The following is a 20,692-nucleotide window of genomic DNA, read 5'->3' as shown; positions in this document are numbered from 1 at the left end:
CCTTTTCAAATGGGGTCATGCTCTTGGGTGCCGTGAGCTCGACATTTCTGAGCAGAGGGCTGGTCTCTAACAGGCAGGCTCTATGGCTAGACGAGAGGTCAGCTTGCACATGCACACGCGGCTCATGAAGCCTCAAGGCACCGACGGGGGAGCGGGCAGCGGCCGCCAGGAGGAAAGGACGTGGGAGAGGCTCTGTGCCGACAGCAGCAGAGCACCACTCGGGCTCTTGGATCCGAGACCGACAAGCTGCAAAGGCAGCGTCTGGAGCCCCCGAGTCTGGGTGTTGGCACCTCCACGCCCAGGGAGGATGAAGTTAACAAGACTCCGCTGTGGGCAGGCACCTTCCCTCAGGCAGCTCTGCGCCCCAAGCGCAGACACAGGTGTTTCTAACTGCTTTCCTTAAAAGGAATTGAAAAATCTAAAGGAAAGCACACGTCACAGGCATTTATATGGTCCCAGGAGAAAAGCGAACGTTCGGAGGGGCACTGTCTTCCGCAAACAAGGTGTTCACTGAAGAACAGAAGCCAGTCCGGGCGTGTGATGCTGGAACGGCTCCACCTTCACTACACGGGGTGGCAGGGCGAGCCCCCTGCAGGTGCGCGCCCAGGTGTCACCCCTCCCCCCTCCGCACGGAGCACTCAGGTCTCTCTGGGCACATGAGGGTCAACCTGGGTTCCTCCTGGACCCTCGCGACCAGCAGACGCGTTACAAACAGTCCCGGCCGCACTCACAGCTGCGGGTCGCGGCCCCGGTAGATCTTCCCGTCCTGCCGGCTCAGGTACTGGTCGATCTCGTCTTCCACCACGTTGGGAGCCCCAAGAGCCTTCAGCGCCACCGTGGCGGACGTCTCCATTTCCGACGAGGGTCCGGCCAGGCTCGAGGGGAACAGGAACAACAAATCGCCGTGCCTGTTCAACGACAAACAGTCCAGGCCCATCTGCCTTCGGGCCCCTGAGCTGCACAGACACCACCTGGATGTGAGGGTCTGACCTCTGCCAAAGCCCAGGCCGACCAGGCTGAAAGCTCAACACGAGGCGGCCACTCTCAACAGAGACCAGACGGCTCTTCTCCCGTCTCCCCTCTGCTTCCAGCTTAGAAAGATCAGCAGCAGGGTCTCTGCAACGGTGCTTTCCTGCCAACTGCATGTGAGCACTGATGACACACGGCCACATGCCTCTCTAGCTTCACACAGAGGGACACCCTGCTGACCCGGGAACGCGGCGTTAGGGCCACCCCCATATACGACGGCTCTGACCCTCGGTTTCCAGCTGCGGACTGAAAATACTGTGTTTACTGGGAAACATCTGCGTAGGAGTGGACCTGCGCAGCTCAGACCCTCATGGGTCAAGGGCCAGCTGGAGTCACCACACAGCCTGGGGGGCAGGCAGCTTCTCCCCCCATCTCATTCTCTGCTTGGCCCCCACGTCCCTTCATTCGCTCCTTAGCCCCCTATCCAGCCCCCCATCCTATCTGCTTTGGACACATCCTTCCATTTCTTTCTCCTTGTTCCTGCCCATGCGCGGGCACGCACACACGGCACTGCTGAAGACGAGTCTCAGAGACATGCTGTCTGCATTTGCTTTTTTAAAAATCCTCACGCACGGATATTTTTCCATTGCTTTTTAGAGAGAAGGGAAGAAAGTGGGGAAAACGGAGAGAAATATCTGTGAGAGAAACACATCGATTGGTTTCCTCCTGCATGAGCCCCCACCAGGGCCCAGGAGGGGGAGGAGCCTGCAACCAAGGTATGTGCCCGACTGGACTCAAACCCGGGACCCTTTGGTTGCAAGTCAACACTCTATCCCCTGAGCCAAACGGGACAGGCATGCTTTTTTTTTTGTCAGGAATTTCTGTCTAGGCCCCAGGTTATTTTTCTTTTTTTAAATATATTTTCATTGATTTCAGAGAGAGGAAGGGAAAGGGAGAGAGACATCAATGAGAAAGAATCATCGATCAGCTGTCTCCTGCACACCCCTGACCAAGAATCAAACCCTGACGTCCTGGTCCATAGGTCGATGCTCAACCACTGAGCCACACGGCTGGGCTGCACTTGCTGTTCTCATGTGACCACACTTCGCCAAATCCACCCAAACACAGTCTTGTCTCACCAGACGCTCCCAGTGAAGCGCCTCAGGACGCATCTGCGGCGCCCACGCTGTCGGCGTGCCGCTGTGGCCCCCGCCACCCGGACGCCAGAGGAAAATGCTCGACAAGCAGCCCCCAGGGCCTCCCCCGCGTCTCCTCACAGTGGTACCCACTTGATCTTCAGCAGGTTGAGGGACTTGTTGGATGATGCTGTTATCTCTCCGGTCTTGTTTCTATTGATGTAAACTGAGAAGCCATTATTCTGGAAGCCAAACTCCTTTGCGACCTGAAAGAGCCAACAACAGATTTCATGAAACAGCTGTGTCAGTGCTGACTGCGCGCACGCCAGGCGAGACGGGACCCTCACTCAATTCAGAAGCTGCTCCTTGGTAACCGAATCTCTCGCTACTTTCGCTCTCGTGAGGAAATCAGTTCTGCTTACACAGATGTCCAGCAAAATGAGAAAAGTGGCCAAAAAGAAGCACAGCTCCACGTAACACTCAGACTGAGGGCACATTTCAGAGCCATGACTGTGTCTGGGGGCAACTTCTGTTGAAGTCAAGTGTAAAAACCCAATTCCAATGCTGACCCTAAGAGAAGGACGAAGCAGCGAAAGACGCCTGCGCATCAGCGCTGAACGCCCGCTGGGCCGGGTGTGGGCCACGCACGAGGGCACCCAGCACGCGGCAAGCAGTCCTCGTGCTGGCTCCGCTCCGGTACCCAGAACAGTGAGTGCAACAGGCCAGGCTCCTGCCATCGAGGGTCTGAACACCAACAAGGGAGACAAAGTCACCAAGGACGGAGACCACAGGCAGGAAGGGAAGAGTGAGGCGCGAGGACAGGGCGGCCTCTCTGAGGAGCCTGGGCAGAGGCCTGAGCAGAGCCACAGAGCAGACTGGGGAAGGGCAGGAGGACCTCGTCCACATGGATGTGCAGCAGCTGACATGGAAATTCACTGGATGCTTCCGCAGAAGGGAGACGACAGAAGGAGCCGATTAACATAGAAATAGGCTAATAGAAACTACAGGAGAGAGATGAACAGGCCGAGGAGCCCGGGGACGACGTCAGATGATCCTCCCGAAAGAGTAAGAGCAGAGCTGAGAAACCCCTTAAAGAAAACGGCTGAAGCTCCACTTGGATGAAACCACAGAATAACAGCCCGGGAGCCCAGCAAGCCTCAAGGAGGAATAAGAAGGAAGCCGTCCCGGGACATGGGCCCACGCCGACGGGCGTCCCGGGGGCGCGGGGTCAGGTCTGTCAGCCCTGCGCCTGCAGCTGCAAACACCCTCCCACACGGGTCGGAGGAGACCGTTCCCATCAGCCACAGGCAGGGGCTGTGCCACAGGCTCACGGAGGAAGAGCTCGTGGGCGCGCTGCAGGCTGCAGAGCCACGGACCCGGCAGAACCCAGACCTGAGGAGCCTGAGTGACACACGGGAAACTCACACCACTGCCCCGCGAGCCCGAGGGAGACGAGGCAGGTCCCCAGGAGACCCGCACGCGCGCTCTTCTCCCTGGTTCTTTTACCTACGAGTGACGTCTCCGCTCACGTGGAGTTACTGATAGAGCTCGCATGGATTTACTATCAGGAAAGAGTTGACTTAATGATTAACTTTATGTACTAACCTATTTTCCACTGATTTTTAAAAAAGGATTAAAACTAACTCCAAATCACCTTGTCATTCTGAAATTCTAAAAGTGATCAAAATGATCTTTAAGACAAAGTTACGATTTTATATCGATACACTGAAGTAAGCATTTGATACCACGTAGTTTTCCCCAAGCTAAAAGTGGCATTATAAAATTAAGCATCAGGAAATTAAGACTGAAATTTTGTGTCCCCAAGTACAAAAAAATTAGGACTCAAGACTAAAAATAATAGCTTTGACTCTTCTCTGAAACGGCTTCAATATAAACTGAAATTAACTGTGGTATTTCACCAATTCTGCAAAAACCATGCTTCCTGCAGACGAAGCACTGCAGCTGCCCCCAGGAATGAGCCCTCCTCCGCAGGATGTTGGCTGCAGGGACGGTAAATACTCCCAGACGTAACACTCGCAGGGGAGCTGCGAGACCAGCCCTCGGAGCGAAGGTGGCTGCAGACGGACGAGCACACCACGGGCGTCCTGGTCCTGTCAGCACGGACGGCGATGCCCAAGCGGACAGCGGAGGCCGCCCCGCCCATGAGCTGGCCCGGGGGCGGGCGGAGTCCCGGTGTGGTCACAGGGCTCCCATGGAGCCACTGCCCCAGGAGAGTCTGAGCTCTGCACCTGAAGATGCCGGCCGACACCTAACGTGAGGCTGGCCTTTGGGCACAAGCTCCGCAGAGCCTCACAGCGCCTCCCGCCTCCTCCACCCCAGCCCTCGGGGCAGGAGAGGGTGCCGGGGTGGAGGAGGCGGAGGGCTGCCCCGTGGCTGCCGGAACGCTGGCAACACCGCCACTGTGACCTGGGCCTTTGCTTCATCGTTTTTCAAGCCTCTCTCAGTACATATCTTACTTCACGGTTTTAAAAAAAGTTTCCAAGTGTTAAAAGAAGGGACTGTGTCACATGCCGCTGAAAGGCCAATTATGACCAGACTAGGAGCTGCCCCGAGAAAGAACAGGTCGGACCTGGGGTGACTCAACAGGGGCCACAATGGCAGACAGGACGTGGGCCTGGCGAGTGTGGCCTGAGGAACTGCCCTGGGGTTCGGCTGAGACGCAGAGAGGGGCCTGAGAGGGAGCTGAGGGAGGAGCAGGAGCCAAGGCCTGAGATTCTGTGAGGCACTTGCAACGCACATGATGTCAGCGCACCTGCCAACCTCCATTCCAGCGGTTCTCCACCTTCTGGCCCTTTAAACACAGCTCCTCATGCTGTGACCCAACCACAACATTATTTCCGTGGCTACTTCATCACTGTCATGTTGCTACTGTGATGAATCGTCATGTAAATATCTGATCTGCAGGATGGCCTTAGGCGACCCCTGTGAAAGGGTCGTTCGACCGCCACAGGGGTCGGACCCACAGGTTGAGAACTGCTTTCCATTCCCTTACAGGCATACGCCACATGTCAACAAGGACCAAGGCCACCAATTGTGGGGACAGCAAGATGGAGCCAGCAGTGCCACAGTGGACGACACACACTCTACAGGCAAGTTTGTGAGGGCAGAAGGCCATTTCAATGCCCCCTATAGGACACCTGTGTACAGCCCAATTATTCCCTGTGCCTGGCCAGTGTGCTCAGTGGTTGGAGCACTGGCCTGTGTACCAAATGGTCTCGGGTTCGATTTCTGGTCAAGGGCAAATACCTGGGCTGCAGGTTCAATCCAGGCCCTGGTTGGGACATGTTTCTGGGGGCAACCAACCAATGTGTCTCTCTCACATCAATGTCTCTCCCTCTCTCTCTCTCTCTCTGTCTCTCTAAATCCCTTGGGACTTTGGTCCTACAACTGTCCGCTGTGCCCGCTGTGCCCCAATCTGATCCTGTATCGATCCAACCAGTCACAACAGGAAAAGCAGAGCAGGAGACTGACCCGGGAGTGGGAGGGACCAGGAGTGAGGAGGAGAGAAGGCAGTCACAGTGGAGGACCAAGCACCTGAGGCCGACAGCAAAGCACAGGTACCTTTTTCAGAAACGCGGCCGCTGTCTCCCTCTTCGTCGCTGTGATCCGCTTCACCCCGTCCGGGGACTGAACGCGGATTATCTGTTGTAAATGAAACGAGACGGTCACTACCCGCTAGGAACAGGCTTTATGCCCAGGGACGTGTGCAGTCTCTCGGCGCCCCCTCCCCCTGGCAGTGCCCACCAATGTGCCCAGGTGAAGCACAGGGCGAAGTCCGCCGATTCTCAGCTTACTGTTTCACTCAGAAACACACCGCTTCAATTCTTGGCCGTCACTCATAAAGGGTGTATCTGAAACACTGACATTTTTATCCTCAGATTCCAAAAAAGGGAAGGAAAAAAGCCCACCATGAATCATGAATGACTGGGTTCCTCAAAAAGACCAAGCTCTGTTTCAGGATCTACACACACACACACTGGACTGATTTAAAAGCACCAGCCCTGGCTGGTGTGGCTCAGTGGATAGAGCGTTGGCCTGTGGACTGAAGGGTCCCTGGTTCGATTCCCGGTCAGGGCACCTGCCTGGGCTGCGGGCTTGATCCCCAGCGGGGGGGTGTGCAGGAGGCAGCCAATCAATAATTCTCTCTCACCACTGATGTTTCTCTCTCCCTCTCCCCTCTGCTCTGAAATCAATAAAAACATGTATTTTTAAAAAAGCACCACAGGAAATCTAGCTTGTCATTTACCTTCCCCGCCTCCTTGGAGTGCTGGGGCAGGGCTGTCATTTACTTGTAGTAAAGATGAAAAGAAATGTGTGTAATACGGTGATCACACTTAGCAGGATTTTAAGAAAATGTAAAACGGCATCATTTCCAGGACTTGATTTCATGCTGATCAAAGCCTTCGGAAGGTGAGTGGCTACCTGGCAACTGCGGGGGCAGAAGACAGCAACGCCTGCCGCCAGACAGGTGACGCTCCAACCACCTGGGGGGGGGGTTGTCCTCGTATTCTATCCGCTTCCACCGCCTGAAGGGGCTCTGCCCCATGTTCCCCTCCATTTTTAGGGCTGTTTTCTATGCTCCCTGTGACACCCGTTGTCGGGAGCATGAATATCGTCTTCCTTCTTGCTGCCTGGCTGTCTGTGTAGCTTCCTCCCTCATCCGTGGGCAGCAAACAGAGGCTTTGGCTTTGGCTTCCAGCTGCCCGCACACCTGGGAGCCCCTCTGCTGGGGCAGCGCCTCCCTGTGACCCTCCCGGGTGAGGAGCCCAAGGCCGGGCTCAGGGGCGTGGGGACAGCGCGGAGCCTAAGAGTCACTCCACTGCAGGGCGACCGGCTACCGCAGGGCGAGCGCCTGGCCCCAGAGGAGCCCTGGCCCCGCCTCTACCGCGGCCACAGAGACAGCCCACACCCAGGGCGGCCCTGCAAGGGGACACAGCCCGCCCGGGGCCGGGCTTCCCTGCTTCTGAGCAAATGGCTGGGAGCTCCTCGGGGAAGTCTCAGAGCTGCCGAGAGGACCAGGGGCGATGCCCACACAAGTTCCGAGAAGGCCGCTCTCAGCTTTAACCACCTCCACCTGCCCGGCCGCGGGGCTCCGGGCTGAGCGTCCACCTAGGAACCGGGAGGTCCGGTTCCATTCCGGCCAGGGCACAGGCGGGGGGCTGCGGGCTCCATCCCAGGGCGGGGCGTGCGGGAGGCGGCGGGTCCATGACTCTCTCTCTCTCATCATGGATGTTCCTCTCTCTCTCTCTTCCTCTCTGAGATCAATAAAAATATTAAAAAACAAAAAAGCCTTGGCATCGGTTTCAGAAGAAGGAAGAGGACCCCTGTCGTCCCCCACAACCGGGGGAGCTGGCCCACACGCGGGCAGGAGCACGGGCCGCCCCTGCGGGAAGGGCAGAGCTGCGGGAGGCCGCGGGGGGCAGGTCGGGAGCCCCGGGAGCCTGCTTCCCAGGAGTCGGGTGCGCGGGCCTCCGGGCTGGGCCCCGCTGGGCCCGGGAAGGGAAGGAGGCGGCGCAGGGGCCCGGGGCCCGCAGACCAGGCCGCTCCCCCCGCCCCGCGCGGCCCGGCCGCGGGGACCCCCACGTCCCTGAAGGCCCGGGTCCCTCGGTCCACCTGCCATGTTGACTTTGGGGGGAAACTTTCCCCGAGTGAACGCGGGGCGGTTTCTGATTGTCAGTGGCTTTCTTGGTCCTTTAAGGGGTAGAACCAGAGGGTGCGGAGCCCCAACTTCAGGAAACCGGCTCCCACACGGCCCTGCGCCGACGGGCTCCCGGGAAGGGTCGGCCAGGCCCCGCGGGGAGGCAGCGCCTGCCTCGGTGAGTCGTGACACGGCCCCGGCTGGGCGGGTGCGGGGCGGGACGGGGCGACGAGAGGTGAGCGAAGGGCAGCGCCCCGCCTGGCCCGCCCGGCAGCCCCGCCGCGGGGAGACCCCGGCCTTCCCAGGCCCGCGGGTGAGGGCGAGAGTCGGGGGCCCGGAGGGGCCGAGGGGGAGGCCGGGCCCGCCCCGCAGCCAGCCCGGCGCGGAGGGCGGGCGGGCCGCGGGGGCCTCCGGCAGGCCGCGCCGGCAAATCTGCTGCCTCATCCCGGCGCCCGCTCCCGCCCGGCGCCCGACTCACGATGCTCTCGGCCATGGCGGCCGCTCCCGCCTCCGGGCTCGACGCCCGGGCCGCCGCCGCCTGCCGCCCCGCGGGCCTCGCAGCCCCAGCCCCGGCCTCAGCCCCGGCCCCGGCCTCCCGCCGCCGCCGCCACCGCCGCTCCAGCTTCGCCGCCGCCGGGCAGCCACCGCCGCGACGTCCGGTGCCTCGCGGAACGCGCTCCCCGGACCGCGCAGCCCCGAAGCCGGGTTCCGGGTGCACCAACGGCCGCGCATGCGCACGGCGGCCCTGCGCAGCCCCGCCCCTCGCGGCGCCCCACCCCCTGGTCCCGCCCCTCGCGGCGCCCCACCCCTGGTCCCGCCCCTCGCGGCGCCCCGCCCCGCCCCCTGGCCCGGCCCCGGCCCTGGCCGCGGGGAAAGCGCTCGCTCGGAGAGGCGGGTTCTATACACCGGGAGCTGACGTCAAGTCCTGTTGCATGTGCGCCGCAACTGAACAAAAATTTATATATTTTTTCTTAATTTCAGGGAGGAAGGGAGAGGAAGAGGGAAACATGATGATGAGAGTCGCTGCTGGGCTTCGCCCCCACTGGGGAGGGAGCCCACCACCCAGGCGTGGGCCCTGACCCCCGGGGTGGAAGCCGGGAGCCTTCGTCTGCGGCCGGCGCTCCAGCCTCCGAGCCTCACCGGCCAGGGCTTGGCTGCGTTTTAGAGCAATGTCCCTCCTGCAGGCCTGTCCGGCCGCGTCCCCACTCCGGCCACAGAGGCCCCCGCTCAGCGCCCCGTCTTGAAATTTAGTAATTTTGCACACGGAGCTCCGCGTTTTCAGGTTGCGCAGGTCCCTGCAGGTTTTGTAGCTGACCTTACCCTTGATTGCAAAACAGTTACTGAACATCCAAGCGGCGAAAAGCTGTGCTTTTAACCCTGTGGTTCACTGTCAGATGGTATTCATGTCACTGCTGTGCTGGAGACAGTCGGGACCTGTTCCTCTCGGCCCTGCCCTCTCCACCTGGTTTTGTTGTGACTGTTACAGTGTCAGTGTTTGGGACACATGCTGTTCCACTGACTTATTTCATCACCAATCCTTTTATTTTTAAGGATTGGTTCCATCTCTCACATGTTTGTATTGATTTCAGAGAGAAAGGGAGAGGGAGAAGGAGAGAGAGAGAGAAGCATTGATGTGAGGGAAACATTGATCAGCTGCCTCCGTAAGCGCCCCAACCAGGGATCAAACCCACAACCTGGACATGTGTCCTGACCGGGAATTGAACCCATGAACCTTCAGTTTATGGGACAACAATCCAACCAACTGAGCCACGCCGCCCAGGGCTACACTGATTTTCCTTAGGGCGTATTAGGCACTAGGCCCAATGGTCACCATGACAAAGTCCTACCCCTTTGTGGTTTTTTGATTTTTTAAAGAGAGGAAGGGAGAGAGACAGAGAGTTAGAAACATCGATCAGCTGCCTCCTGCACATCTCCCACTGGGGATGTGCCCGCAACCCAGGTACATGCCCTTGACCGGAATCGAACCCGGGACCTTGCAGTCCGCAGGCCGACGCTCTATCCACTGAGCCACACCGTGTTTTGTTTTTTTGTTTGTTTGTTTGTTTTGTTTTGTTTTGTTTTTTAGTATGTACTAGGTGTACCGGTTAATAATGCGGATGTTTTTCGCTAGATGGAGTTACACACATGTTGATATGTATGCGATTGGATATGTATGCTGTTGTATTGCTCCCTCAGATGACCATTTGTTCTGATCGACGGCACATGACTTTCTGAGCAGCACTTCAAAACGTATGAAGAAGTGGAAATTTGGGTCTCTGAATGGCTTGCCTCAAAACAAGAAAAGTTCTATTGGGACGGTCTCCACAGATTACCTGAAAGATGGAGAAAATGTGTAGCTAGTGATGCACATTATTTTGAATAAAGCACTTTTGATGTTTCTCTTGAAATTATTGTATTTTCTTTGAATTACAAAATCTGCGCTATTAACCGGTTAATAGTCAATCCACATTATTGATTAATAGTTAATCTGCACTACTAACCGGTTAATTATTAACCTGCATTTTTAACCAGTTACTAGTTAATCTGTATTATTAACCAGTTACTAGTTAATCCACATTATTAATGGTTACTAGTTAATATGCATTATTAACCGGTTAATAGTCAACCCCCATTAACTGGTTAGTAGTTAATCTGCATTATTAACTGGTTAATAGTTAATCCGCACTATTAACCGGATAATAATTAATCCACAGTATAACTGGTTAATAGTTAATCCACATTATTGACCAGTTAATAATGCAGATTTTATAATCAAAGAAAACAATAATTTCAAAAGAAACATCAGAAGTGCTTTATTCAAAGTAATGTCCATCGCTAGCTACACATTTCCCCCATCTTTCAGGTAATTTGTGGATACCGTCCCAATAGAACTTTTCTTGTTTTGAGGCAGACCATTCAGAGACTCAATTTTCTACTTCATACGTTTTGAAGTGCTGCTCAGAAAGTGCATCTGCCGTCGATCAGAACAAGTGGTCATCTGAAGGAGCAATACAACAGCATACATATCCAATCGCATACATATCAACATGTGTGTAACTTCAGCTATCGAAAAAATCCGCATTATTAACCGGTATACCTAGTATTTCTTTATTTTCTTTATTGATTTCAGAGAGGAAGAGAGAGAGAGAGAGAAACATCAATGATGAGAGAGAATCATTGGATTCTCTCCTGCACGCCCTCCACTGGGGATCGAGCCCACAACCTAGGCATGTGCCCTTGGCCAGAATCGAACCTGGGACCCTTCAGTCCACAGGCTGACTCTCTGTCCCCTGAGCCACACCGTCCCGGGCAGTCCTACCCCTTGGAAGCTCAGATCCCATGTACCTCGTAGCCAGGAAGGACGTGGCCTGGCTCATTTTTACAGGGAATGAATGGGGATGAACTGGCATTTAGCCGTGGGCGAGTGGCCCGAGACGGTCACTGTGCCAGGTCACAGGGCTCCATGTCCCTGGGGGAGCAGCCGTGGACACTGCCAGGCTGAGGCCCACACTGGGGCCCCACAGTGATGGCCATGGGGCAACCCACCCCTTGGTGCCCACAGAGCAAGGCCGAGAACTGGCTCAGGAAGAAAGGCGTCTGGACAAGCAGGGGCGGTCCTGAGCCCTAAAATGTGATTCCTCACATGATCCCATCGTGACGCACATCCCGGGGGGGCTCCCGGCTCACCCGGCCCTGAGCTCCCGGCTCCCAGAGTGGTGGGCACAGGACAGCACCGGCCCCAGTGTCTGTGTCCCCGCCAGAGAGGCCGCGGAGACCAGCGCACCTGTCCTGGGGGGAGGGGCGAATGGAGGAGGGCGAGAAGAGCCCCCTGCTGTCCCAGGTGAGTCAGTGCCCTGGCGGCCTCCCCTGGTTGGAGATGTCCCCAGGCCCAGGGCCCGTAGGAGCTGCTAGGATTGGGGTGGGCTGTTCACCTCACCCTGCACCCTGTTTGGACTCTGGGGTGTGGCCCAGCCTTGCCCTTGCATTTGACCCAGCACGGGGTGCATCCATGCCCCCAGGAAAGCACAGGCCCAGGAGATGGTGCCCATGGGGGCCTTGGGCCTCCCTTACGTCCTCTCCACCCCCTCCAACACCCGACTCCTCAGCCCCCTCACCTCCCCGGCGCCCTTTCCCCATGCCCATGTCCCTGGCTGTCTAGGGTCTCCGAACTGCCCCCTCCACTGACCGCTCCCTCGCCCTGCAGGCTCTGACCCCTGGCCCTCCTCCCTCTGCAGGATGCTGGGGGCCAGGAGCCACCCCTCCCTGCCAGCTGCCTGGGCCCAGAGCTCCAGGAGGGACGGGCCTGGAGGGCAGGCCTGGGGCGAGGGCAGGCCTGGGGCGAGGCCGGGCCCCCTCCCTGCCCTCCCTCCCACTGAGAAGCAGCTGCCTGCAGTGCCTGATCTTTCTGTCCAACTTCCTCTTCTCTCTGCTCGGCCTGCTGGCCCTGGCCATCGGGCTCTGGGGCCTGGCCGTCAAGGGCTCTCTGGGGAGCAGCTGGGGGGGCCCCCTGCCTGCAGACCCCATGCTGGGGCTGGTGCTGGGGGGGCTGGCGGTCAGCGCCGTGAGCCTGGCGGGCTGCCTGGGTGCCCTCTGTGAGAACGCCTGCCTGCTGCGCTGCTTCTCCGGGGGCCTCTTGGCCTTCCTGGTGCTGGAAGCCCTGGCAGGGGCCCTGGTGGTGGCCCTCTGGGGCCCCCTGCAGGACGGCCTGGAGCGCGCCCTGCACGTGGCCATCACCCACTACCAGGATGACCCTGACCTGTGCTTCCTCATGGACCAAGTCCAGCTCGGGCTGCAGTGCTGTGGGGCGGCCTCCTACCAGGACTGGCAGCAGAACCTGTGAGTCCTCATGCCCAGAGGGGGCACACCCACCCACGTGGACTCACTCCCACACACGCCCACGTGGACACACTCCCGCACACGCCCACGTGGACACACTCCCACACATGCCCACGTGGACACACTCCCACAGACGCCCACGTGGACACACTCCCGCACACGCCCACGTGGACACACTCCTGCACACGCCCACGTGGACACACTCCTGCACACGCCCACGTGGACTCACTCCTACACATGCCCAAGTGCATAGTCAGGTGGCCATGCAGAAGCTCAGCCAGCACCTAGGAAGTCACTTTTGGGAGTTTTTTAATAAGGACGGCACATGAACCATCTCAGTGTCAAATGAAAATAGCTTTTAGGTTAATTCAGGATGCTCTCCTGCCACGGTGTGTGCGTGTCTGTGTCTGTGTGCACAATTGTGTGTGTGTGTGGACTCACGCCTGTGTGCCTCATGCGTGTGCATTCAGGCCTGTGTGTGGCCCTGGAAAGGTGTGGAGGTGGGAGGAGGTGTCCCGTGCAGCGTGTGGTCCCCGAACCCTGGGCCCCGCCCTGCACACTGACGCGCCCCCCTCCCCCCGCAGGTACTTTAATTGCAGCGCCCCGGGCGTCCAGGCCTGCAGCCTGCCGGCCTCCTGCTGCCTTGACCCCCGCGAGGACGGAGCCTCCGTCAACGAACAGTGCGGCTTCGGGGCGCTGGGCCTGGAGGAGGACGCGGCCCGGCGGCTGGTGCACGTGCAGGGCTGCGGCGCGCCGCTCCGCCGGTGGCTGCGCGGGACGGTGCGGGCGGCGGGCGGCCTGGCGATCGCGGCGGCGCTGGTGCAGGGCGCGGAGCTGCTGGTGGCCGCGCACCTGCTGCGGGCCCTGGCCGGCCGCAAGGGGGCGGCGGGGCGCTGCGGACCCCGCGCCGGGGCCCTGTCCGCGCCAGTGTCCGGCTGACCCGGGCTGTGGACGCGCCTCGGACACCCGCCGCGCCCCGCCCCGCCCCCCGCTCCCGAGGTGCCCACCGCCGCCTGCCGGTCCTGCTCGTCCCCGAAGCCCGGCCGCCGCCGGATTCCTTTCTTAGAGGCTTTTGCCCGTGGGACCACCCACTGGCAGTGCCCCCGCCCTGTAACCTGCTCTGGTCGGAGTACAGCCTGGCCACCACGGAAGGTGCCCACGAGGCCACCCAGCCCCAGGGGTAGGGTGCCCAGCCCCCAACACCGCCAGCTGTGACCCCTGAGCGCCCCCCCCCCCAGGCCTCTCCCTCTAGCTCAGTGGTTCTCAGCCTTCCTAATGCCTTTAATACAGTTCCTCATGTTGTGGTGACCCCCAATTTCATTGTTACAAATTGAACATAATTAAAGCACAGTGATTCATCACAAAAACAGTATGTAATTATAGATGTGTTTTCCGATGGTCTTAGGCGACCCCTGTGAAAGGGTCGTTCGACCCCCAAAGGGGTCGGGACCCACAGGTTGAGAACCGCTGCTCTAGAGCTTGTTTGGGGAGGGAGTACATTCTCAATAGGCGTCATTCACACAGTAAATTGCACTGATCTCAATGGGCAGTGAGTTCTTACCATCTAGACTCCTGCGGACCCGCCTTCAGGCCCAGCCCCAGCCCCAGCGGCTCCCTGGACTCCCCCCACCTCCCTACCCCCGCCATCCCTGTGTGGGCTCCTCCCCTTTCTTTGGGGTGGTCTTTTCTGGCTCTTACATCTGGCCACTGCACCTGGCCACGTGGACATGCACTTGCCGTTGGCACAGGTCCCCGTGGGGCGCCTGCTTCTCCTGGGGGTGGCGTCAGGAGCGGAATTGCCGGGTCCCAGGGGCCAGCCTGTCCAGCTCTAGGGGACACGGAGGCCGGGCGGGCTGGGCCACTGGTGGGTCGCCCACCGTCTCTGCACCTGCTTCCCGCCCTGGGAGGTGGGGATAGGAGTTCCCTCCTGCAAGCTGCTGCTGGGCCGCGTCCAGGCCACCTCCTGCTCTGGCCGCCGGGAGCGCGTTCGGCCACCCGCCCTGCCCTGGCCACACGTGCCCAGCCACCACAGGCCTAGGCTCAGCGCCCAGTGGGTTTTCTTCCTTCTCAGCCTGGGCAGGCCGCTGCTGCCCCACCGCCCTTGCCTTCCTCCATACCCTCCTGCAGAGGCGACCCACACCCTCCCAACGCCCCAGACGAGCGAGCGACGGAGGCATGATCGTTTTATTTTGAAACAGGGACAGTGCGCATGGCCGCCCGCCACGCTGACCCAGAACCAGCCACGAGTGGCTATGGGCGGAGCTCCTCCTGCCCTGGTTTTCCAGCTGCAGGAGGGGATGTGGGCCAGCCTCCCGGGAGGTCAGGCAGGGCCTGGCCGGCCTGCTAGGGCATCCTGAGGGGAGGCGGGGGCTCCTGATGTTGCTGCCCTTTGAGGTCTCCAGACACGACCTCGCAATCCTGACGCCCTGGCTGGGGTGGGGGGGCCGCAGGGGGTCGGACGGCAGGTGCGGCTAGATGATGCCATACTGGGCCAGCTCGTGCAGCTCCAGGTGGTTGAAGGCCTCCCACGGGCAGATGACCGTGATGTCTGCGGAGAAGGGGGCCGCTGTCCACACCTCCAGTGGGGAAGACCCGCCTCCCAGGACACACCAGCTTTGGGGGTGTCGAGTGGACACCCCGCCCAGGGAGATGGTGGGTGCAGCAGGCCCCAGGGAGGGGCAGCAAGGGCTCCTCCTCCTCTCCCAGCCCCTCCAAGCACCCGGTGAAGCCACTTGTGGGAACGACCCCACTTCAGGGGGACCTCACCTTTGATGCTGGGGAGAAAATGAAGGACAGGCTGGGGGCGTCCCTAAGTGAGCCTTGGCCGGGGGAAGCCAGAGGCGGCTGGGACCCTGCCTGCTGTGGCAGGTGAGTGGGGAGAACTGGGCGGGACCCGGCATTGTCATACCTGTCCCCAGGCCTTCCATTCCAGGGATGTCGTCCCCAAACCTGCAAGCACAGCGGTCAGGACGGTGGCCATGAAGAGAGTGGAATGGGGTGGGGGTGTCTGCCCTTGAATGCAGGTGTCTGAGTGTGGAGTGTACGGTGTGCAGGTGCCTGAGTGTAGAGTGTAGGGCAGGGGTCCTCAAACTTTTTAAACAGGGCGCCAGTTCACTGTCCCTCAGACCATTGGAGGGCCGGACTATAGTTTTAAAAAAAACTATGGCCAAAACCGGTTTGGCTCAGTGGATAGAGCGTCAGCCTGCGGACTGAAAGGTCCCAGGTTCGATTCCGGTCAAGGGCATGTACCTGGGTTGCGGGCACATCCCCAGTAGGAGATGTGCAGGAGGCGGCTGATCGATGTTTCTCTCTCATCGATGTTTCTAACTCTCTATCTCTCTCCCTTCCTCTCTGTAAAAAATCAATAAAATATATTTAAAAAAATAAAATAAATAAAAAAAATAAAATAAACTATGAACAAATTCCTATGCACACTGCACATATCTTATTTTGAAGTAAGAAAACAAAACGGGAACAAATACAATATTTTATTTGCATGTAGCCCGCGGGCCATAGTTTGAGGACCCCCTGGTGTAGGGTGTGCCTTGGGTGTGCACCTGTGGGCTGTGCGTGTGTGCAGGGACCATGCTGGTGGCTGTGATGGAGTCAAGATGACAGTGAGCTCGCTTTCCGAGCCTGTTTGGCAATGACTGGAGACAGTGACAGGAGCCCCCCATCCCCCGCTCCTCTCCCCTCCTGGCGGGCCTGGGGGGGGGGGGCCCTGAGACAGGCCCTGCTCGGGCTCCCCAGACCCCGTTAGAGGACAATGGGACCACCTCCACCAGCAAAGGATGGCTGAGCCCCCCCCCCCCCCGGCCTCCCTGCTGGGCCCCTCCAGCCCCTTGAGAGGCGCCCCTTCCCCAGCTCTGCTTACCCTTGGACACCTTTCTTGGGGGGCTTGCTCTTGAACTGCCTGGTTTGCCGCTGCTTAAATTTGGGGGGCCCTTTCCTGGGAGTGACGGGGCCCCCCGTCACCCTGGTGGCCGAGCGGATCTCGGCCTTGGGCGGCTCCAGGTTCATGGTCAGGCTGGCAGAGACCCTGTGGCGACCTTGGGCTTCTGGACTCCCTCACGCTGGGCGCTGGGGGCAGACCAGGTGGGGATCCCAGTCAGCCTCCTGCTTCCAACCCATCAGAGGGAACCCCAAAGTGTGAGACCTAGGGGCTCTCAGCATGGCCGACGGCAGCCCCTGCCACCCGCACGCAGGGCTGCACTGGGGCCACACGGGAATGCAGTGCCGGAGGCCCCGAGTGCACTCCTCCACCCTGAGGCTGGGACATGCTTAGTCACCCGGCAGCGCCAATGAGGGGGGACCCGGGAGAAGGCGGGATGCTGGCAGGGAAGGGGCCGGTCTCACAGGAGACGCTGCGCTGAGCTGTGGTAGTGTCTTCCCAGCCGCTCAGTGCTTGGAGCTCCTTTGGGCGCCAGTGTCACCTGTTGGTGTCCGTGCAACACCGACCAGATGACCTCCTCTCCTCTCCCCGGAGCCACTCCCGATGCCCTCAGCCCAGTGACCTTGGCCCAGAACAAGGGCAGCTCAGCTTCCTCTAAGCCTATTAGCAGCAGAGGGAGGCTAATCCCTCGGCCACTGGGGCCCAGACGGTTCAGGGCCTAAGCAGGTGACAGACAGGAGTGCTATGCCCACAGCGCAGGCCCAGGCGCCGTCCCTTGGTCCCTTTTTTGCCCCCAGTCTGATGGGCTGCAAGGCTGGGGTCCAGCCTTGGGCTGCCAACAGCCGCCTGCTGGCTGAGACCAAGTGAGAGGCAAGGACAGGTCGTCCCGCTGGGAAGGAAGGCTCAGTGGTGGGTGCTGGGTGCCTGGGATTGGGGTGGCCCTGCCATGGACCTTCCCTCCCTAAGATTCAGCCTCTGTGCTGAGACCAGAACCAGCCCAGGAGGGTCCCAGGAGGACAGCAGCAGGCCTGGCCGGGTCCTTTCCTCAGTCCTGGGCCCCGGGCCTGGCGTGGACAGCTCTGTGCCCTGAGGGAGCTCCAGGAGCAGATGCTGTTCCCATGGAAACTGCTGCCTGAGCTGCCCCTCAAGTTGGCTGGGCACGTGAGACCCAGAGCGTCACTGGCCTAGGGACGGCCTGCACCTCGCTTGACTTGGGGGAGCAGAGGAGGTGACTGGCTGCGCATCCTCTGACCCAGGCTCAGCGTGGTGGTGAAACGCCCGCCCGCTCCCCACCCTCTGCGCAGCCGCCCACGAACACCCTTGGGTGAGGGGCTGCCAGGAAAGGCAACGGGAGGTCACGACTCACCAGGCACCAGGCAGATCTCAGGGGGCCATCGGTGTGAGGGCGGCCTCCCTCACCAGGGTCAGTGGGCATTTATCCTGCTGCCGGGTAAGCCGATTAGCACTGTCCCTGATGCCACACTAAGGAGCTTGCCGGGGCCGCTGGGGCGGGCACCAGGGGACGGGAAGGGGCTCAGGTGCGGTCAGGGGCCTGAAGGGAGGGCGAGCTAGGGAGCTAGGGACGGGCCAGGACAGGGGGGAAGTGTGATCAGGACAGTGAGCAGGGCAGGACTCTCTCCTGAAGCAGCTCTTCTTTGAGACAAAGACGAAGCACAGCACTGCTGCTGTCCTGGCCTCCCCACCTCAGCCCAGTCCGACTTCCAGAAAAACGCCTTCATGCCCCGGCGTGCTGCCGCCTGCAGGTGGCCCACACAGCAGAGTCAGACCTGGGGACGCTACGGGCTCTGCGCTGGGAGGTGGACCCGCGTTCCCTGCTGGTGCCCACACAGCACCTTACAAGACCCCATCGGATCCCAGGAGGAATTAGCATTCCCCTTCTTTGGTTTCACATCAAAGAGGCCTGTTTGTCAGCTCAAATCCCTTGTGAAGTCGTGTTACCATCTGAGCTTTTCCCTTCAAGGAGGCAATAAACCGGCATAAATTCTTTTAATCCTTGCCCTGCCCAGGCCACTAGCATCGGAGCTTGCGATTGCTGAGGTGGGGGATGAGGTGGGAAATTTCCATGGACGCGGATGAGGAAAGATAGGGATGGGCAGCGAGGGCCCTAAGATAAAGTCCCACTTGGGCCGATGGTCCCAGGGCCAGGTCTGCAGCCAAGGACCAGGCCGGTGTCAGGATGCTGGTTCTCGGGTTAATGCCTGAGGCCTCCTAGTCCTTCCCTGGCCACCTGCCCGGGAGGCTGGGCCTAAGTGAGCTGGAAGGACCGGTGGTTCCATGCTCAGGCCCCTGCAGGCTGACTGGCAGCCGGCTACTTGGCTGGCAGACGGGTGTCTCCTCAAGGACAAACGGGGAACGTTCTGGGCTGCCAAGGGCACCTTCCTGGGAGCAGACAGTCCTCCCTCTGACCACAGCTGACCTTCCGGCAGGACTCCTGGGAGGCGGGACACGGAAAGGGGCTCTGGGGTCAGTGTCATCTGAATATTCAAGGAGGAGTCTTATTTCACCCACAGGCTGGTGCGGCTGCAGGTGCTCGGGGACCATCTGAGGGCACCTGCTCTCTGCCGAGGCCACAACAGCCTCTCAGACCACAAAGCCTCTCGTCTCAGTGGCAGGGAGCTTATTTATTTCCAGGCGAAGTCGATTCCCACCCGACGCAAGCCCCACGAAGCCGCCCCGGACAGAGGGGCCGCGTGCTGCTGGGCAGGGGCTCGGGCTCCCGTGGGTGAGCTGTCGGCGGGCCGCTCAGCCTCTGCTTCTCATGCGGAGCTGGATCTCCGTCCTGAGGAAGGCCTTGAGGTTCTCGTCGGCCACGTGCTCCTGCAGGGCGGCCAGGGCCCGCTCCCCGCCGTCCTGGTAGTGCTGCAGCAGCGCATCTGCGTAGTCCACCCACACGCAGTTGGGGCAGCCGCTCATGCAGCAGTTTGTGGGGGGCTGCAGCTCAGGTGGCGGGGGGTACGGGGCCTCCGAGGTGCTCCCGCCGGGCAGGGAGGACTTAGGATGCCTGGTGCCCTCGGCACCTGCTTGGGAGCCCTCCTCCCCATGGTCCTTCCCGAACTCTCTACGGCCTTCGCAGACCAGGATCCAGGCACGGTACCTGTGCAGAGTGCTGCCGCCTCCAGGAAGCCCGCGGCACCGCTCCCAGCTGGCGAGTCGGCCTGGCCCCTAAGAACGCAAATAAGCCTATGAGTGTCCAGAGAGCTGGTCAGGCCTGGCCCGCCCCCAGCTCCAGAGGAATCTCGGCCTCTGGGCCGTGGCCGAAGGATCCGCAGTCTTCTCCGCTTCCTCCCTTCCCATGTGACCTTAGACAAGTCTAGACTCGGTTTCCACCTGTAACCGGATGTGATGGTTGGCATGACGACATGATGCGACTGAAGAGAAGTGCTGGTTTCAGGGCCTGTCACCGGAATGCGTTCCAGCAGATGGAGGGTGGGGGGAAGCTCGGCACCTCCAGCCAAGCCACCTCTCCCTCCACCCAGCACAGAGGGCCCGTGCCCTCTGACCTTCTCACTCACCGCATCACCCCTTCGTCCTGTTTCTCCTCACAGGAGAAGCCCTGGCGGCCCGGGTCACCGCATAGCCCGTGGGCAGCCTCCCTGCCTCCTCCAGCCCCGGGGCCCCCTCCCCGCTCCACGTGTCTCCAGGGCACGGAGAACCGACAGACTCAGCTCGAACTATGTCTCCAGCTCCTGCGAGGACCATGAGCTCCCTGTTCACGGCGGCCTCCCCAAAGGCGCGCATGCAGCAGGCGCTCCTAGATATGGCCGAGCGGGTGGACGAGCCAGAACCCGCTGGCCCAATCCCGGGGCTCGGCCCAGAAGCAAAGCAGCCCTCCTCGCCGATAGGGAGCGGGCCTAGCAGGAGCAGCACGACGGGCCGCGTCCAAGGCTGACCTGCCCGCGGGCGGCGCGGGCTGCAGCGCGGTCCCTGGGAAACGGGGAGGCCGGGATTTCTCCGGTCCGTGCCGCCCCGGCCCCGCGCCCAACCCCACAACGCCCTCCCCGCCAGGTACTCACCGAGCACAGGGAAGCTGAGGCCGCCGCCCGGCCGCCAGCCGCTACACACCGCAGCAGCATCGCCCGCGGCCCGACCCATTGCGCACGCGCGCTCCAGTCTCCGCCCCTTCCGGGCCGTGAGCGGCAACCACCTTAGCCAATCGCCAGTCCGCTAGGTGCTGCACCG

The 20,692-nt window shown here is 60.4% G+C and overlaps 4 protein-coding genes across 7 annotated transcripts in view; 1 reads left to right on the top strand and 3 right to left on the bottom strand.

The window, feature by feature from the left end:
• Positions 1-8,365, bottom strand: part of NPLOC4 (NPL4 homolog, ubiquitin recognition factor) — a 29,708-nt gene extending 21,343 nt beyond the window's left edge. The window contains exons 1-4 of one of the 3 annotated variants that reach the window (XM_036338998.1): positions 8,243-8,365; positions 5,688-5,768; positions 2,259-2,371; positions 732-908 (exon numbers count right to left, since the gene is read on the bottom strand). In XM_036338998.1, coding sequence (XP_036194891.1) covers positions 732-908; positions 2,259-2,371; positions 5,688-5,768; positions 8,243-8,257 — 386 coding nt within the window. In that variant the 5' untranslated portion in view covers positions 8,258-8,365. Of the gene's footprint in view, positions 1-731; positions 909-2,258; positions 2,372-5,687; positions 5,769-5,870; positions 6,105-6,372; positions 6,427-8,242 lie in introns of those variants that run through there. The other 2 variants (XM_036338997.1, XM_036338999.1) reach the window with 2 other exon arrangements.
• A 2,797-nt stretch (positions 8,366-11,162) lies between these two features.
• On the top strand, positions 11,163-13,940 carry TSPAN10 (tetraspanin 10). The gene is made up of 4 exons (XM_036339433.1): positions 11,163-11,214; positions 11,387-11,605; positions 12,000-12,600; positions 13,185-13,940. Exons 1-4 carry the CDS (start codon positions 11,163-11,165, stop codon positions 13,537-13,539), a joined length of 1,227 nt encoding a protein of 408 aa, XP_036195326.1. The 3' UTR covers positions 13,540-13,940.
• Positions 13,941-14,766: 826 nt separating this feature from the next.
• Positions 14,767-20,591, bottom strand: PDE6G (phosphodiesterase 6G). 2 transcript variants are annotated; one of them, XM_036342163.1, is made up of 5 exons: positions 20,527-20,591; positions 19,608-19,675; positions 16,475-16,680; positions 15,509-15,549; positions 14,767-15,148 (listed from the first exon to the last, which is right to left on the bottom strand). In XM_036342163.1, exons 3-5 carry the CDS (start codon positions 16,618-16,620, stop codon positions 15,072-15,074), a joined length of 264 nt encoding a protein of 87 aa, XP_036198056.1. In that variant the 5' UTR covers positions 16,621-16,680; positions 19,608-19,675; positions 20,527-20,591; the 3' UTR covers positions 14,767-15,071. The 2 variants fall into 2 exon arrangements, with proteins under 2 accessions (XP_036198056.1, XP_036198057.1); XM_036342164.1 differs by lacking the exons at positions 19,608-19,675; positions 20,527-20,591 and adding an exon at positions 17,859-18,350.
• Positions 19,116-20,635, bottom strand: OXLD1 (oxidoreductase like domain containing 1). Its single transcript, XM_036342162.1, has 2 exons — positions 20,527-20,635; positions 19,116-19,675 (listed from the first exon to the last, which is right to left on the bottom strand). The coding sequence occupies exons 1-2, from the start codon at positions 20,584-20,586 to the stop codon at positions 19,256-19,258; spliced, it is 480 nt and encodes a 159-aa protein (XP_036198055.1). The 5' UTR covers positions 20,587-20,635; the 3' UTR covers positions 19,116-19,255.
• Positions 20,636-20,692: the final 57 nt, after the last annotated feature.

This window comes from Myotis myotis, unplaced genomic scaffold (assembly GCF_014108235.1).
Source record: "Myotis myotis isolate mMyoMyo1 unplaced genomic scaffold, mMyoMyo1.p scaffold_m19_p_17, whole genome shotgun sequence".
Classification (NCBI taxonomy): domain Eukaryota; kingdom Metazoa; phylum Chordata; class Mammalia; order Chiroptera; family Vespertilionidae; genus Myotis; species Myotis myotis.
This window is presented reverse-complemented; position numbering and strand designations above follow the sequence as displayed.

Bases quoted from the DNA above. Each gene is read 5' to 3' on its own strand.
- TSPAN10 (XM_036339433.1), top strand. From the start codon at position 11,163: ATGAACTGGCATTTAGCCGTGGGCGAGTGGCCCGAGACGGTCACTGTG. The intron at 11,215-11,386 runs GTCACAGGGCTC...GGCGGTCCTGAG, and splicing joins CGAGACGGTCACTGTGCCAG to CCCTAAAATGTGATTCCTCA. The intron at 12,601-13,184 runs GTGAGTCCTCAT...CTCCCCCCGCAG, and splicing joins CAGGACTGGCAGCAGAACCT to GTACTTTAATTGCAGCGCCC.
- PDE6G (XM_036342163.1), bottom strand. From the start codon at position 16,620: ATGAACCTGGAGCCGCCCAAGGCCGAGATCCGCTCGGCCACCAGGGTG. The intron at 15,550-16,474 runs GTAAGCAGAGCT...CTGTGCTTGCAG, and splicing joins CCCAAGAAAGGTGTCCAAGG to GTTTGGGGACGACATCCCTG. The intron at 15,149-15,508 runs GTATGACAATGC...CCTTCTCCGCAG, and splicing joins AATGGAAGGCCTGGGGACAG to ACATCACGGTCATCTGCCCG.
- OXLD1 (XM_036342162.1), bottom strand. From the start codon at position 20,586: ATGCTGCTGCGGTGTGTAGCGGCTGGCGGCCGGGCGGCGGCCTCAGCT. The intron at 19,676-20,526 runs GTGAGTACCTGG...TTGCGTTCTTAG, and splicing joins CCTCAGCTTCCCTGTGCTCG to GGGCCAGGCCGACTCGCCAG.